The sequence below is a fragment of the Heterocephalus glaber genome, unplaced genomic scaffold, assembly GCF_053883595.1.
Source record: "Heterocephalus glaber isolate CG9 unplaced genomic scaffold, H.glaber_assembly_v1.0 deba00000738, whole genome shotgun sequence".
NCBI classification, from domain to species: Eukaryota; Metazoa; Chordata; class Mammalia; order Rodentia; family Bathyergidae; genus Heterocephalus; species Heterocephalus glaber.
This window is the reverse complement of record NW_028258161.1, coordinates 4,726,323-4,745,146: the sequence shown is the minus strand read 5'-3', so window position 1 is coordinate 4,745,146 and position 18,824 is coordinate 4,726,323. Positions and strand designations below refer to the sequence as shown.

At 39.7% G+C, this 18,824-nt stretch overlaps 1 protein-coding gene across 15 annotated transcripts in view; it reads left to right on the top strand.

Moving 5' to 3' along the window:
* Positions 1 to 18,824, top strand: part of Nme7 (NME/NM23 family member 7) — a 192,535-nt gene that overhangs the window by 172,918 nt on the left and 793 nt on the right. For 7 of the 15 annotated variants that reach the window (XR_015449514.1, XR_015449522.1, XR_015449512.1 and 4 more), the window contains 2 exons: positions 13,141 to 13,224; positions 15,745 to 18,618. The exons of 5 other annotated variants lie outside the window; for them this stretch is intronic. Coding sequence is in view for 1 of the 10 variants with exons in the window: in XM_087206891.1 (XP_087063017.1) it covers positions 13,141 to 13,224 (84 nt within the window). In the remaining 9 variants the exon portion in view is untranslated. The remainder of the gene's footprint in view (positions 1 to 13,140; positions 13,225 to 15,744; positions 18,619 to 18,824) is intronic. 3 more of the 15 variants (XR_015449516.1, XR_015449518.1, XM_087206891.1) reach the window with 2 other exon arrangements.

Below are 18,824 nucleotides of genomic sequence, written 5' to 3'. Positions count from 1 at the left end.
AAACTCCTTTTCTGCACAAGCGCTCCTTGATTCTAGTTTTTGAGCAAAAAACATCTGAACTAACGCTCTTGTTTTTTTCCAATGAGAGGTGTGGTGCAAAGAAGGAAAGTAGTTCACCTGAGATCTCACGGTGGACAGTACAGAAATTAGTCCCCTCACCAGCGACCTGGGTTATCTCACTGTGCCATGCCATCTGTGTGCCCTCTGTAATCGGTCTTCTTAACTGTTATTGTAACTGTCAGGATTTTAAGTCCTTTCTTTCCTTTTCTTTAGTTACAAACACAAATACATTTTATGCTTTTTTTTTGATAACTGTTATCAAGCACCCTTTTTAAACCAAAACTTGAAGCTTGAAAACTGAGAAATGAATTCCCAGAAGAACAATATTAATTCCCTTATCCTAATGAAGCTGAAAATACCGAAAAACTAGCATTCTGTCAGTCCAAAGTCTATATGCATACAGAAGTGATGAATAGAAGAAGTTAGCTGAGCTTTTAATAACTTTGACTTGATTTGAACTTGAGTTCAAAGGTAGAAGTTGAAAGTTGAACTTGGATCACACTGTGCCAGATAGGCTTCCCTCAGCCCTCACTAAACTCTAAAGTACGAGGCCCAGGAGTACAGTGATCCTGGGCACAGGCTTTGTATTCAGGTATTCTGGATCCAAATCCCCAGATATTCCACCTACCAATTTGGAACTTAGGAAAAATTACTTTTGTCAGAATCATTTTCCCATGTGCAGAATAGAAATAATGATATTTCAAAGTAAGAATTAAATGAGAAAACATACATAAAGGACTAAGTATGAAAGTTCAATGTAAACAACAGAAACCACTCTAGGTATTTCAAGAAGAAAGGAACTTGATACAAGGAAAATCAGTGAAAGGACAAGGATGCTATAAGGCCACTAACTTCACACTCACATTTCTGTAATGATGATCCAGAGGTCTGCAGCTGTTCTTGCTGCTGTGCCTCAGCCACAACTGCTGACACAGCTTCCTCCTCTCATGCTGTGAGATTGATAGCAAGACAGTGAAAATTTGAGGATCACTGTGACTTGTTTGCCAGCATTCTCAGCAGTAAGAAGGCCTTTCTCTTCCAAATTTCACTTGAATATATATGTAGTTGGGGAGCCTGATTTGTAACATGAACCCTAGCTGCAAGGGAGTCTGGGAAATGCAGTTTATAGCTTAAACTGAGAGAGCCAATCTTACTATCTGTCACAAAGATGTACCCTGAGTTCTGGCATACAGTAAATGCACAATAAATGAAAATTGTTCTAGGTTTTGTACTGTTTATATATTAACAGTAGGAAAATAGCACTTAACGTTCACACATAATTAATTCACTCTTATTAACCTGAAGAGGTTGATTTGATTCCATTCTCAGGGGATTAATCCACTAAGGGTGAAATTAAATTTAAATCATCTATGTTGTGAACCCTTTATTTATAAGATCTTCTCCCTTCCATCAAGATAGTAATAAGCAATGAAGCAAATTTCTTTGCATTGTTTGATTAAGTTAATACAATCACTGACTTAAAATAGTAGGACTAAATAAAATTTACTCTTTTGTGGTAGAACAAGCCTTACAGCATTCAAGTGTGAACAGCTAGTATATCCCATTAAATGTCTCAGCACACCATAAATCTTCTTTCTTATAAATATTACAATCGTTTTGGAATATTTTCTTTTGTTTGTTTATTTTTATTTTTTCAGACAGGGTCTTGCTATATAGTTTAAAATGGCCTTGAACTCACTATGTAGCCCAGGCTGGCCTTGAACTCATGGCAATCTTCCTGCCTCAGCGTCCTGAGTGCTGGGATTACAGGTGTGTGCCACCACACCTGGCTCTGAAATTGTTTTCTAAATGCTAAGGAAGTAGTCAATGTATCAATATTGCCATGCTCTTACTACCACTATTTTCGATTTTTGCCTCTTTTATTATTTTTTCATTTATATCTTTTCTCATATGCCTTTGGCACTCAGCAGCCCTGTTAACAAAACACCTGTATTTTTTCCACTATTGTTTTAGGATGAATAATAAAAGTACAAAATATTGAGTCAGTTTGAAAGCTCTCTTGTTTTCTGAGGCAAGGATGCCTGTCTTCGAAAGATCCCATTTCCTCTAGAGACTCCTAGGTGGATCTTTGTTTTTGCTTAAGGAAGGAGAGAGCCATTCAAAAATGATTTAAGAATATGCTGCTATTTTGGCAACCACCCAAGCATACTTACAAATGCAGTAGGAATTTTACTTGTCTTCTGAAGGTCAAAGGCTAATGTAATGTGGCTTTAGGTAAGTGGCATAATTGTTTTCTCAAGTTATTTTTATTTTATTGCCTGTTTTTTGTTTGCTAAACATACATAGACATACTTACATTCAGAATAAGTATGAGAAAATAAAATTTAAATATTTAGAATCCATATAATGAAAACACTTTTTATTCATTTGTTTATTCAATGAAAAATTCTTGAATACCTATATTGATTTTTTTTCTTTACACAACATTTTATGTCAAGAATTAGGAGGAGTGTGAATGGCTGAACTAATGAAGCATGATGTACTGATTAAGAATTAAATGCTGCCTGGCCAGGATGTAGCTCAGTGGTGCCACACATACTTGGCAAGTACGAGGTCCTGAGTTTGATTCCCAGAGCTGGAAAAAAAAAATTAAATGCTAATAAAGATATTCTTTACAACTCAGACTTATCCCTACATTATATCTGAGTGATAAATCCTGAAATGTCCCAGTACTAACACTCTGCTAATATTTACTGTCAAAATAATGGGAACCAGGTAATAGATTATAGAAATTACCTATCCTGCTTAAGTACTGTACCATAAAATGTCACTGAACATTGATGTCAACACTAAAATTCAGCTCAAGACTTTGTAATTAAGCCTAACATTAAAAGGTTTTCATTTTGAGCCCCTGACTTTCAAAAGTCATCCAAACAAGGATATATTTTTTATAGAAAAGATAAAAATTATAGATGTCACCCAAAGGAAAAGAAGCAAAGAATATTTTTTCTATTCTAAGTAACATATAAGGATTTTCACTAGTCCTTTACAAATGATAGTAAATCACATGGCCAAGCTTTTTACAGTTGTAGATTTAATGACTAGTTTACATTCCAAGGAGATGAATACATATTAATCTTTCTTGTTCATATATGTGATATTTTAATCATGCAGAAACTGTTATGCTAACCCTTTGGGGATTTTTCTCCAATATATTCCAGGATTAGATAGATACAGGTTACCCGAATTAAAAATGTTTTTGCATATGTAAGTCACTAAATTGAGGGAAAAAAAAAACCAGTAGGGAATACTTTGTGCTAGTCGATCATAATATTTTTGTTTTATTATTTGAATATTAATTCCCAAAATAAAAGCATGGTAGAATTCTACAGCATCACTGAAGGACTCAGAAACTTCCCTCCATTACTAACTAAGCCTCATATAAGGGAAACAATAAATTACTTCAAATTATAAAAGTAACTCTTCTCCCGATATTTTATGACTCTAATAATCGTCAAGGCTAGTGTAGAATAGCACATACTTAAACTGTTCCACAGTCCCTTAAACTTTTGGTTCATATGTAGCACTAAATTTTAAACCGAAATAAGTTTCTTTATCATTTTAAGGACTTCAATTTTTAAAAGAGGTTACATTTGAAATGCTAAGATTTTTATGCCTTGGTTTGGTTTATTTATGGGTGTGTAGTTCACTGTAGAGCAGTTGCCGACCATGCTCGAGGCCCTGAATCTAGGCCCCAGTAGCCCCATACACAAAGCTCCATTCTCTTACTTACTCGTAATTTAAATTACAGTTTGAATATGATGTCTCTTGTTCACTAAAAGAGGTTCTTTTATAATTCTCTGGGTCAGAGATTCAGTAAGGTCTTGCCTTAATGCCCAAATTAAGGGGTCCTGGAAATAAGGTCCATTTTTAAATATAGTCATTGGATTCCTGTTTAAGAAAGTAATCTATTTTGTTGACTTTTAAGACGTGGGGTGCTCAGTAAGTTAATTTTGTATACTGAGCTCCTTGAGCACATCAACAGCATTGGAGGCACACCAAAAGGATGCGAAGTGGTAACTGTAAGTCTTCTTTAAAATGTTACCAACATAAATAATTACATAAATTGTGGGTTTTGACCAAAAAAAATAAGTGAAGCATTTATCCAAAGTATTTTAGTCACTCTGACTCACTGTGGAACCAGCCCATTTATGAATAACTTTTACCAAGATCTGACATTATTGCAGGATAAAGCTGGAAAGTTATTCTGTGTTTCCAAGACAAATGAATCAAGAAGGTGCTAGTTAATTATACATCCATTGGCATTTTTGTCCCTAACCCACTGCCATGCAGTATCTGTACTTTATGGTAAATGTAAGTCTCATATCCTCTTTACTCAGTAGAATTGGCATTCTCGCATGAATTAAAAGAGCCAACTTCTGCATAGCTCAGTGAGTGTTGACATCATAGATGTCATTTATTAGAGTGAGAGAAACTGCCTAAAAATGTCAAGCATTTCTCCTTTTTAATTGAGTTGTAAGATACTTAAACACTTCAAAAGAAAGAGAGTCTCAAATGGCAGTCTGATCTCTTTGTGCATTGGTCTAGACGTGTTATTTGCTTTCAATGTTAAATATTCATAGATGGACCTCTTACGTACAAAGCTAAGAAGATTTGGACCTAGGCGCATCCCAAAGGACCTCCTCAAGCCAGGCTCCCGGGGGCAGAGTCTTGGCTCCCTCCTATGGTTCTTTATCCCTCTCCTACTAAATGGTCAATAGTCTTTTCTTTCTCCTTCCTTTGCTCCATATGGGGTATTAGCCTGGCTCATTTACCTAAATCTTTTTCAGAGTAGCTGTATTTGTTTGCCAGGGCTACCATAACCAATCACCACAGACAGTGCAGCAGAAATAGTGGGAATTTATTTCCTCACGGTTCTGGAAGCTGCAAGTCCAGGTTCACTGTGTTGGCAGCACTTATTTCTCTCTTTGGCAAGCAGATGGCCATCTTCTTCATATGTCTTCCCTTGGTTTTCTTTCTGGATCTGTGTCTTATCTCTTCTTATAATGGCACTAGTCACATTAGATTAAAGCCCTAAGGATATTTGTTTTAACTCAATTACCTCTGTAAAGACCGTATTCCAAATACAGTCACCCTCTGAGTTACTTTACATAGTAACACTGTGAGGTACTGTTAGGACTTCAGCATATGAACTTGGGGGAATATGATTGAACCCATAATAGTGTGCCCCACAATAGATATCGTGATACTGAATCTGAGTCAGGACTCAGCTCTGCCTCCTACCCAACGCCATGAGTGCTTCAGAGACCAGCTGTGACACAAAGCTTGCTCAAGCAAAGAAATGGGGGGAAATGGCATTAGGTACTTATTAAATATTGAGGGATTTATCAGTACAGAACTAGGTGGACATAGTATTTGGAATCACTTCATACACAAACAGCAAGAAGACTTTTAGGATAGTATTTAAGTGACATCAGTGAAAAGAACTTACACAACTGCAGTAGATTTAATTTCTGTAGGAAGCAGTCTCCTAGAGACAAGAAAGATTCTTTTCCTTAGATGACTCCTTGATGAGAATTTATAAAAGCTTAAGTAGTAGTTAAGAAACTTAATTAGAATGTACCACTGTAATATGATGTCTTTAATGTTAGGTGAAATAAATCAGACACACAAGCTTAGGTATCATATCACATGGTTTCTCTTATATGAGAAACTCAAACTAAATAAAGACCAAAATGAAAGCTAGATAAGGGAAGTAGGGAGATAGATCTTTTTCAAGTGGGAAGGGATGAAGAGATAAGAGGGAGAGGAGGGAAAGGGGATGAAAAAAGAATTGGGATGAGTTATGTGCATGTTCCAACTCCCCACGGGAAGGTAATCATTATGTACTGCTAAAAAACCTGAAAAAACTAAAGCAGAAATGAACAAAAAAACATAATAAAGTATCAATTTTACTAGGGCTGAACTCCATGCCCTTGTTTTTTCTATGGTATAATTCATATGTCTTTGTACAATGATTAACGATGGGATGGGTTTTTGGTTCCTTATCTGGTTATTTTTTTGTGATAACAAATAAATACGTAAACCAAGCCATATTTAAAAAACAAAAATAAGAAACTATGTAACTCAACTAATGACAAGGTGAATTTATATCCTGTTTGGGTTCAATTAGCGTTAATGCTGGCTTTTGTTAAGCACTAAGCACTGTTAAATGATAAGTGGATATTTGATATTATTTACCCAAGTATAATCAATAATCCTTACCCTAAAATCTGGCTTCATGGTTTGTAAATTAGGTTTTTGACAGTAAATATGAAGGCATCCCACGTGACAAATTTATGACAAAATATCTCCCGTGTGTGATCAATATGACTTTACTGTTTAGTAGTCTGTTAATGGGAAATTTTGTATGTTGTTAACAGCTAGAGCTGTATGTGCTCCTTAGACATACACTGATGTAGATGAGGGGTTGGCACAGCCCACTCACCAAATGTGGCCCCGGCTTGGTTCTGTAAATGAAGTTTTACTAGAACAAAGCATTGCCACTCATTTACATAAGGTCTGTGGCTCTTTCCTAGCAACATTAGCAGAATAGTTACAACAGAGATTGTATGGCCTAAAGTATATTCTGGACCGTAACTACAGGTTTGGTGGCCCCAGATTTATCCCTTCATTTCAGTAAGTGGCATAACCATACATACCATTTCTAAATCCAGGATGCTCCAATACTCTTGATATCTCCCACTTTTGTCAGCTTCCCCACCTAATTCTAGTGTTTCTGCCTTCTTCTCTCCATCTTTATTTGTACCTCTGAGGTCCAACAACATCATCCCATGCCTATCCCTCTGTGAGGGCCTCCAAAGTAGGTTTCCCCCTTCATCCTCTTACTAGTCTTCTAACATTTCGCTAATGTTGATAATGTAACAGGCGCTGGTCTTGGAGCCAGGGATTCAAGATCACTTTGTGGCTCACTTTCCCAACTTGGCCAGTAGAACTGGCTATTCTACCGTAGCCAGGAGTGTTTTCTTGAAGCATAAACCAGATATCACTCTTTCCCTTAAGCCTTTTAATAACTTTTTGTTTTACTTCTGATGAAATGAAACTCCTTTCAAGATGTCATCTGGCTATTCTCATCCCATGAGTTTTACGTAATTCCACTGTCCTGCCTACACATTTATTATATTCCAGTCATAATGGACTTCTTTTTTAACTTTTTATTTTGTTTTGTTTACTTTTTTGGTAGTTTCTATTGTGGTAAAATGTAACAGTTACCACTTTATTGATTTTTAAGTGTGTAGTTCAGTGTCATTAAGTACATTTATATTGTACAAGCATCACCCAGTATCTCTCTCCAAAATCATTTTCTGTCTTGATCCTGCAGAATGTACTCTCCTCTCACAGTTGATGCTTGCCAGTGTCCCTGTCTTGTTGAATGCCTACCCTTTGTTTTCACTTGGCTGCTGCTGCTCATGTTTCCGAGCTCTGGAGATTTATCACTTCCTCAGAGTGGTCTTCCTTGATTTCTCTTGTTTCTTTACAATGCATGGATATGAAAGCCAAGGCTTCCAAATGCTCTTCCGGGCCTTTATAGCACTCTTTAGGTATTTTTTTAAAAATGTATTTGTTCATTTTTTTTACTAGAATGTAAGCACCCAAAAGAGTTGGATCCTTGCTCATGCTATTGTTAGTTGTATTGCTAGGACTTATCACAGTACCTAACACATTAACACACAATAAAAATGTTATGAAGGAAGAAAGGAAGGAAATAATGGTATAAACTATCTCTAAATTGATACAATTCTTTACGAACACTGGAAAATATTATCCTTTCTATTCCTTTTAATATCCTTAATTCCAGTATTAATCTTAGTAGTCTAGAACTTTTCAACTCCACTATTTTCTTTTATTACTCATCTTTAACAAATGGGAAGTGCATAGAAAAAAAGAAAGTAATATAATTGAGAGAACTGTATAAAATTCTCTTAGGTCTTCTTCAGTTCTTAATTTCTGGGACTCTGATTTTCCAGATCATTCAGTTAATTTTCAGTGGACCTAACCAGAATAGCGAGTATCTGAAAATTTCCTTCAAATTTACTGTTGTGTTATGATTGATTCAAAGAGCAGTCATGCTCAGAAAGGACATTCCATGCTTTAAAAGGGCCCTGAGGAAATGTCACGGGCAGCTTCAACATTTTTTCCCCAAAATCAGCCCCAGGGTATCCTGCTGCGGGGAGATAGCTTGTCTCAGTTAGAGGAGTTGCTGATCCCTAGCATGGTACCTGCACGGGAAGACCGCCCTGCAGCTGGCACCAGCCAGCCCCTGTGTAATGATTGCATCTAAAGGGTTGAGGGTTGAGTAAATCTATGGAGAGAAGATTCATCCCATTCCCTAAAGAATGGGAACACAGTCAGGCTGGGATTCTTAGGCCAGTGGAGGAAGCTGGAATTCTTACGCAGCTGTAAGGAAGCTGACAGAATGGAGTTCTAAATCCTCACATAGGGGAGATTCTCTTGCTGGACTATTTGATCTGATTTTGTTCTGTATGGGTTATTCTGCATGTTTTAGGTACCTTTATTGGAGATGTTAAAAGTGTCACTGTGTGCTTACCATGAAGAATGATAGCTGCAAAGAATAGCATGTCTGACCCTAGAATCTTAATAGAGCTACATCAGGGTGGCAGAAAGCGTAACACATAGAGTTAAAATTAGGTTCCTAGAGTGCAAATCCTAGCTCTGCTCCTTGGCTAGTTCTGTGGACTTAAACCTCCACTCCCTGTAATGTCATCAGTGAGTATTGTATTAAGTGAGATAATGAACACAAAGCATTCAGAACAGTGCTACTGTTGTCACCATTGTTGTTGTGATTGTTGTTTATAACCTTTCAGCATTTGGTTGCTAGGATCAGAAATGCCAAAAGTAGAATAAACCAGGTGTTTTCTTATCATGAAACAAGAAGTCAGGAGGTAGGCAGGGCTGGCATTGTTCAAAAGTTCCAGAATTCAGTCCTAAGAGCTCTGCAATAGTCTTAGTTTTCCCTTGTAGTTGCTTCTTGGTTCCAAAGTGGCTCCTCTGCCTGCAGTACCATGTGCTCATTCCAGGTAGAGAGAACTGAAGGGCAAAAGGCAAAAGGTTTCAACCAGTTGAGAGCCCTTCCTGTAAGCCCTACCCAGGAACATTTGCTGACTAATAACAGAAATTAGTCGCATTCTCCCCCTCACTTGGAACAGAGGCCATGTTCTTGGCTGCCCCAACAGAATTAAAATTATCTTTATAAAGTGAAAGGGAAAGTGAACACTGGCTTATTTCCACTGTTGTTTTGTTGCCATTACTGTTATTATCTTGTGACACCACCGAAAGGTCCCAAAGAGAATCCATAGAAAGAGAACATCTCTGTTCTCAGCTACGCAAATCCATCAACCTTAATCTTGAAAGTAACACCAGGGGACTTATCCCAGTTGCCCATATTTTAATTGATTGGATTCTGTTTTAGCCTTTGATGTTACTATTCTGTGATAGTTTAAGAAGAATACGAGCTTGGCATTATGGTGCATGGCCCTAATCCCAGCACTCAGGAGGCTGAGGCAGGAGGATCACCATGAGTTCAGGCCAGCCTGGACTACATAGTGAGATCCTGTCTCAAATTTAAAAATCAGAAAAGAAACAAAAAAGAAAGAATATTTTTCTGAAGCCTATCCTTGTTGTATTTGCCTCTTTCTGGAAGAAATACTTACATTTCTCTTTTAAACAGGACTAAAGTCACTTATTTCTTAACCTTCTGAGATCCTCCCCACTTTTTTTTTTTTCAGTGCTGAAGCTTGAACTTAGGGCCTTCACACATCCCCAGCCCTTTTTTATTCATTATTCTAAGGCAGGAGCTCATCAAATCACTAAGTTGCTCAAGCTGGCCCCAAACTTGCAATCCTCCTGCCTCAGATTCCCAGGGGCCTGGGAATAACAGGTGTGGATCACCATGCCTGGCCCTCCTCACTTCTTTACTGCCTTAATTGTTCTCTGAATGCTGGTGGGGTCCTCCTTTGCTTCGGGTCAGAGTCCTTTCTGCTCGCTCAAGATGCATTTGTGACTCCTATAGCAGCAAGATTGGCCGGAGGGCAGTGAGGGAAAGTGTCTGAGATCCCTCTTCTTGGTGTGCAGTCATCTTGGAGAAAGAGTGGGTGATGGAAGTCTGAAAAGGACCCGTGATGTGGGCATTTAATTCCCAAACAGTTCTGGTCTGCTGTATTTAGAACTGAGTACCTTGAAGGAGTTTAATAGGTATGAAAGGTCATTTCAAGGGCACAGTGCTTGGCTTTCTCGTGTCACAGAAGGAAGCCTGGCTGGAAACAGAAGCAGGCTGGTTTGGGGGCGTTGTACTCTCAGCTTTGTGAGAGACAAACCAGAAGGCTTGCTGTTGGATAGTGGCAAACAGCCCCAGTTGAGGTTTTGAGCTGGAAACAAAGAGAATCTACAGAGGCCTTAGAAGCCCAAGAGACCTCTTTGAACAATAGGGGCAGGGCACACAGGAGAGGGAGAAGCAAATCTCTCTGTCATCATTGCCTGGTTGACTCTTCCCTCTGTCCTGCAGCCCTCTCCCCAGGAGCTCAGACCCGCATGATATCCTAGCTCACCTTACCCAGGGCTCTGCCATAAACACTGTAATTATATGAGCAGAAGCAGACTGAATTTCACTCAATATATTCAGTCTGGGTTAACTTTCCTGCTAGTAGCATTTGCAAAGAGTGTTTTCTCAGGAAGTATGTTATTACCTTTTATAACAATGTTATTAGAGATTACAAATGTACCTTCAACATTTCCAACCTAGCCTTCAAAAGCTATTATTGGCCCGGGGATTTAGCTCAGTGGTTCTGGCGCCTGCCTCGCAAGCGCAAGGTCCCAAGTTTGATCCCCGGTACCAAAAAAAAAAAAGTTATTATCAGCAGTCTGGTTCTAACCATTCAAACCATTTAAATGTTAGGTGTAGAAATAAACTCTTTAAATATTAGATGTAGGAATAAATTTTTCTTAAATCTTAAATTACCTCAATATTTGCTCTCTCAGTTTCTTTCTAGATTAAAGGTTATCCAAGCTATTTCTTTCATTATCTAATGAACTCTGATTATGTATTCTCTCAACTTTTATCTGATCTAACTCGAGTTTTTTGACTTTCCTCATCTGTCTTTATAAAAAAAGGTAGCTCGTCTTCTAAATAATAGTAGTTACTATTTTCTATTATTTTCATCCTAGAGCTCTTCTAACTGGAATGTATGAAGCATAGTAACAAGAACTCTGCAAGAAACCAACGTCCCCTGGGTCTTTTGAAAGGGGTGCTGTAACCCGTTGGGTTGAGTTTGTAGTCTCCTTTGGGAGGACCTAGTACAGATGGCCTCCCAGACTCTATGGCCCTGTAAGTCCGGGGTTTGGGGAATCTTCAGGACCCCCTCCAGGGCCCCCTGCCTGAGTCACTGTCTGTGTTTACAGAACTCGTCCTATAAGCTGCTTTGATTTCTCTCCCTGTGAATCCTCACCATGACCCTGTGTCCCTTGACCTTTTGCCCACATTCCCCACTTTGTCTCATGAGGTCTTATCCACTCTCTGTGGCACACACTCATGCTGAGAGGCCTCTAAAGAATTGTGGAAAGCAGCAGAAGCAGATGAAATCAGGATTTTTTTGCTTTCCTTCAGATCACCTGTGATGCCATCAGATGGGCTTGGATCCGACCCTAATTTCTGGGGTTCCTGCTTTGACTACCAAAGGCAGAGATTTGTAACCCTAGTTTACATCAGAAGTTTCTGTGGGGCTGTTTGAAAATGAGGGTGTGCAGGACCTCCCAGCACTTAATGAACCAGATTCTCCAGGCCAGGATCCAAGCATCTGTTTTGTTTTGTTTTCTTTCTTTTTTGGGAGGGGTGGGGGATAAAGGTCTGTAGAGTGATTCTGATGTACCAGCAGATTGAAAATCTCTAATCTAAAGCACTGGTCATATCTACATTGTCATTTATTTAAAGCCATTTATTTGGACAGCATAGGTTCCCTGTCAAAAACTTTTCTTCCATTGGAGTCGGCAGACCTGAGTTTCAAATACAAGGTGTCTCATTCCATGAGCTTTGTCCCGATTGCCTGGCCGTTCCCTGCTCAGGTGACCCATACCATGGCCCCACTGTAGCTGACTCTCAGCAGAGCCATTGGGAGCTGCTTGTCTCAGCATGAAGACACCTGGTGCTTTAGGAAAATTTATTATTTGTACAGTGTGGTGCACCTTTGTCACTCTGCCCATAAACTCACTACACATTCACTCCAATGCTTTTATTGTCTTTGACTTTTTTGATTTGGAAACAAGCTCAAAGAGCTTAAATGACTTGCACTAGGACATAGTGGCTAGAATCAAACTCAGCTGTTCCACATCCAAATCCACTACTCTTACTAGCTTACTGATCAGTGCTTTTATCACTTTATCAAAATAATTTCACTTGCAGAAAAATTCTTTTTAAATAATAATCTTTCCACAAACCTTTAACTCATATTCCCCAGATGTAACACTACTGTGTTACTCAATCATCCTTTCTTCTCTCTTTCCTGGTGCTCATATGTATGTAATTATTGCTTATAAATATGGAAAGTATATTATAAACAATTCCCCTTTTCCTCTCAATACTTCAATGTATATTTCCTATAAAAAGTCTCTTCCATCACCACAGAACAACTAGTAAAAATCAAGAAATTAACATCAACGCAGACTACTATCCACGCGCTGACATTCACATTTCACCCACGAATGTCTTTTGTAGCAAAAACAGAAAAGGTTCTGGTCCACAACGTGATCAAGGATCACATGTTGTATCTGGTTCCCCTTTCTCTCCACTGTCAGCAGTTTCCTGCCAGCCTCTGTCATTCATGACCTGCTCAGTTGTGTATGCCATCCTCTCGGGACAAACCACCCAGGCAGACGGAGCTGTGGGGAAACTGGCTTCACTGACATACAGAGGATGGGCCAGCAGTGTGGACATTTTGGAACCAGGAATAATACTCATTATGTAGTAATGACCATGTGCTGGGCATATTTATAATGCATTCTGTACAATAGTTCATTTAATCTTCACAGCGCTGTGTAGTAGATTGTTACATCATCGATTTGGCATCTGAGGAAGAGAGAAGTACAGTAACTTGTTCCAGATCATCCAGCAAGGTAATGACAGGGCCCTGAGTCAGATTCCATCCTGACTAAATTGTCTCATAAGGACCCAACTTGGGACATGAAGAGAGTTATGTGTCCTCTGGCAGTTCATAGCTCCAAAATATCTGTCTGTAATCCCAGTACTCTGGGAGGCTGAGGCAGAAGGATGACAAGTTCAAGCCCAGCCTTGGCAACTTAGTGAGACCCTGTCTCAAAATTTAAAGATTTTAAAGACTGATGATTAGTTCAGTGCAAAGGTCCTAGGTTCAGTCCCCAGTACCACAGAAACAAAAAGCTTCCATCTCATCAACTAAAACATGGCAGTAATAATAAATACTCAGTAAAGTTGCAAAGATGCATCCAATAATTGTTAAATCACTATGTTGCAAGAACTCTGTATTTTGGGACAAGATGTAGCTCAGTGGCGCCACACCTGTCTGGCAAGTGCAAGGTCCTGAGTTCAATCTCTGGTACAGGGAAAAAAACCCAACAAAAACAAACAAAAAAAACCCCTATCTTTTAAGAGTGAGTTTTAAAATGTAAACATTGAAAAATTATTTGTAAATTATGAGATGTGCTACCTCTCAGACAATACTTTCCTAAAATCCTTGGAGGTTAGGAAGAAGGAAACAGAAGCAACACACATCTACTCATAATTTTAGATTTTTTGAGGGACTAGACAGGGACCAGCTACAAAGCTACCTTAAAACAGAAGATATCAGATAATAAGGAATCACAAAACACAATTTGGGGATTAATTTTTAATGACTCCTGAGTCATATTTTTTTTAAAAATTATTTTCCATAAAGAGAAAGATCAGCTCCTCTAGTCTAGGTTAAGGAGTAATTATCTTCCAGCTGTGGAGAGCAGTTGTTCTCATTAGCGGGTGGCAGTCAGAAGAATGGAGAGGATGTTTGGGTTTCCAAAATTCTGAAATGTGTAGTCCTTTGAGTGTGAAAATTTTACTTTGTCTTCAAACATTTCAAATATAGCCTCTTAACCTACAGAGAGGATGGGTGTATATGAAATACTCTTACATCTAAGTTATTTCTTCCTTTTTCTTAACATCATGTAAGTAGATTTGTGGGAATACACAGCCTAAGGGCTTTTGGGGCTTTGTTGCTACAATGGTAGGTGAGGTCAGGCTTTTTATCTTCTTTTTATCAAGTCTTGAATGTTTCCATCTGGAGAACTCAGATTTCCTGCCTGGTCCCACTCTTTCTCACAACTGTCCACTTCTGAGAATTTTGGGAGGTAAAAATAACTAAAGTCTCAGAGAAGGAAGACAAAACAGAAGGGAACGCAGGGCCAGGCACAGAGGCACACCTGTGATCCCAGCTGCTCAGGAGGCTGAGGCATCAGATCACAAGTTCAAGGCCAGCCCGAGCAACTTAGCCTCTCTCAAAATTAAAAATCAAATGGTGCTGAGAGGGATGTAACTCAATGGTAGAGTGCTTGCTTAGCAGGTACAAGCCCGAGTTCAATCCCTAGCACCTAGAAAATAAAGTTTCAGGGAGAATTCAAGGCTCTCTGGTGTATAGCCTGCCGCTTGTGGCATTCCCACTGTTCCTCAGCCCTGCTTACTGAGGCTCACATCTCCCATGGGGGCCTCAACTGTAGCTTCCCCGACCTCTCATGTGTTGCTTCTTGTAAATCCAGCTCTTTCAACCACATCTTCCATTCAGCCAGTAGGATAAACAAACATTCTAAAGGAGCCCTCACAGAGGCCCTTGGCTAGAAGCAGATTTAGTGCAGAATAAAAATGTGGCGCCCTTTGTTCAGAATTCAGTATGGATTTGAAGATAGTGATAGTGGAATAAACCATGCTCTCCTGAACATGTGTGACAGCAGATTGTAGGCCCATGAAGCCAGAACTGGCTTAGCAACCCCTTTGAGTTGAAAGTTGGTTTTCTGTTGTAAACATGGATGCATTTAAAACTCAGCGTCCTGTTAGCCATATGGTGGTACATGTCTGTAATCCCAGCACTCTGGAAGGCTGAGGCAGGAGGATTGCAATTGCAAGCCCAGCTTGGGCAACTTAGTGAGACCCAGTCTCAAAATAAAAAATGAAAAAGGGCTGGGGATGTAGCTCAGTGCAAAGGCCCTGGGTTCAGTCCCAAGTACCACAAAAAAAGAAAAAATATATTCTTTATGAAAGATTTTGGGTCCCCGCAGTCATTGCCATTTCTTAGCACTCTATAGTGACTTTATTTGATCACACAGGGTTTCTTCTTTCCAGACTGTGAGCTTCTGAGTCAGGTCTCACTCATCGTTGAATTATTGTGGATGGGATGTGCTTGGTACGTTGGTTAAGAGAATGGCAGAGGGGCAAAGGGAACACTACAGGTGAGAATGGTCTGCAGTGATGGGAACCTTTTAGAGACCGAGTGCCCAAACTGCAAGCCAAACCCCTTACTTACTGCACAGTGCCAACACTGCAATTCAACCTCAGTACTGAGGTTTTGGTTTAGGAAAAAACATCTCTAGGCAAAGGTTTCGGTAGTCACAGCCGTCTTCCGTGTTTTTCTGCAGACTCCTCCAAAACGTCCGTTGGCATGGTCTGTGCTGGTCCCAGAGGCTGTACTGAAGAATCACACCTCCCGAGGCCCACTCCTTGTCCAACTGGGACCTCCATCTCATTCTTGCAGGGCTGTTTGCTAAGTTCATAACCATGAATTCCTGTAACAAGTCACGAGGACTAAGATATTTCATTGACAGGGATGACATTTTTGATCACTGAGGGATTCAAACCAAAAGACAGCCCCAGGGATGACTCTATCGGGCACTGCGGGTGGGTTGCAAGTCCCCGATCTACCTCCTGCCTGACCTATGTAGGGCCAACACTCAAGGGGACATGTGTTGTCCTTGGAAACAGTAGCCCTTCAAAGGCTGGCTGTTAAGTCTCCTGATTTTATGAAACCTGTTTATGAGAAAGGCTTTGTTGTGGGGGATTCTGGAGATACTAGTTTTTTAGAAATATGGGCCTTCTGTTTTGTTTTGAGGGTGTGGAATTCATGAAATAGCTGGATTCTGTAGTCAGCAAGAGTCAATGTCTGCTTAGATCTTTAGTCCCTCAGAACAGAGTGATGCTAAAAGTTTCTGAGAGATTCAGATTAAAGCATAAACCAAGATACCTGCCTTGGCCCAGCCCTGTTTGCTTCACAGTGAATAAGAGGTGGGTGCTAACTGCAGCCATCAGGCAGAAGAATAACAGGCCCATTTTCCATTTCTTGTCATCCTTCTCAGTGTAAAGCCCAGGGGACCATCGATAACATGCCTGGTTAATGCTAGCCCAGTCTTTAAAAAGAGCCACACTTTCTCTATGGAATGTGAAACCAAGATCCCTTTACTTAACTTGATTAAAACTGTTCTTAAATGTTCCTTGGGTAGTTTCGCTCTATGCACAAGGTCCTTCAACCTGGATCACCGAGGTAACTGAACTTGGACCTCTTCCATGGGCCAAGTACACACAGAGAAGGGAGTGTTACCGATCCTTTAAAATGCCAGTCTGAGCTACTATTGAGCTCTGAAAGATTGTGATAAGGGGGCTTTTCATTTCTGATCACTGATAATGGTTTTAATTTAGGGTTGGAGCAGTTCTCTCTCGTAATAAGTGCAGCTAGAGGAGACAGAGAATGCTATTGTTCTAAAACTGATAGGATTCAAGTCAAATTTTGCCCAAATAGGTACATAGTTAAAAACTTTGGCTTCTATTTTGATATACTTTCAAGCAAAGAATTCTGAGTTTTAGTCAGCCATTTGTCCCTTTCATGATTTTTACCATATTTAAGTACAACCTGAAATTTTTTTACATTTTTCTTTAAATCTATTTACTGCTATACCTGAGCGAATTAATTTTTCTGCCATAATGGAAAGCTAGTATTGCTTGCACTTAATTAGAGGTAATAAGTACAAGGAAAACAAAGGTTATCAAGTTTTAGCATGATTCTACTGCTTACCAAGACAAAGGTCCTAAGCTCAAGGCCTGCCTCCCTTTATTTGGGAGACTGACCTGGGGTGAAGACACTTCTACCACCAAATTGCAATTCCCATTCAAGGAATATGATGGCTGGAAAAGAGCATTGTTTTTCTCTCTTCCTTAATTACCTCAGTGCTTTTTATTCCAAGTTGTACTCAGCCCACTTTTGAGAAACACTGCCTTTGGAAAATCCATTCCCTTTGTATTCTGGGTGAGGAAGTAGCTGGAACTGTGTGACACTCCTTTCCTGAATGGGATAAAACTCCCCAAGGGAAGTAAACATTCTCCCTAAACTCAAGAAATGTGTCTAAGTGTGGAATAAACCAATCATACAAAAAGAGACGTGGTGAATGTATACAAGCAAGAATGTCAGAAATATCCAAGTGCTTAACTATCCAAGTATCAGCTGCAGAGGAAAAGTGGGTTAGTCAGCTTGTATACGGACTCTAGTCCTTACCTTAGAAGAGTACTTTGCACAGCAGTGATGGTGGGCAGACAGGTTATGCAAATTATTCCCCCTATCCCACCATGACAGGACCCTAAGGATCATGGGGGAAATGGGTTGGTACAGCTGGAGAGAAGGGGTAGGCAGAAAGCCGATGTGCACACCCATACACGGTAGCTCAGATATAAGGTGCACGGTACAGATGGAAACCTCTGCAAGGTCTCCGGATGGCCTCCAAAATACAAATTAGCCTCCAGTGTGAATACTCTCCCCTTTTCACAGACCTAGTCCCGATTACCTCCTTATCAAAAGCATCGTGTACGTGAGATTCATTTACACCCTGCAAAGTGAGCTAATGTTTCAAGAAACCATCTTCTGTTACAGAAGCGACCCCTATTTCTGTACAGATGTGGGTCCCTTTCTGAGAAACCCAGTTTCATGTAAGGAGACTGTTTGGGGGTTTTGTTATTTCAATTATTGAGGATGCCTAGAAACGTTACAGTTAAACAGTTGCTTTGCTACTTTTTAGTCAATGAGTCACAGTTCCTCTGGTATTAATTCACCATCAGTGCTGCTGTAGAGAGCAGTCTTTGAGTAATAATTAAAAAAGTAAATAGGAGAGGCAAATCAGAGTTATAAAAGCGGAGTACTTGGTGGGAACCAGCACTTTCCTGGTATTTTTGAACCCACCGTAGTGTTACAGAACCAGCCCAGGCCGCCCCCCATGCTTTGTTCACCCAGCCAGAACCTCTGGGAACAAACCCCAAGGCAGAAAGGAGCTGCCAGAGCTATGGCTGCACAGGCTTGGGGGAAGGTTTCCATTTTCGGGAATATGATGCCGTGATTTTAATGTGGGCATTTCCCATATCGGTCAAGCAATATGAAATCTTCAGCTCTATTATACCTGGAAAATGTTTTTCAGAAAGCCTTTACTCTCTCTCACAGAAAGGCTAAATTTTCAATTTGGCCAAACAACCAAAAGGTAAAGTTTGAACCTTTTAATTTATTCAACCTCAAACCTTTCAGTTTTGAAACTGAACTTCAACTTTGATATGTTTTTCTCTGTTTTAAAACAGACATATCCAGTGAGGCACTAGCAAGAACTAGCATTTCTTGATTTATAAAATTAGCCCTGCAAAAATATTTCTAAAATCAAACATCAGACTAAAGATTCCTAGAGTCGTGACC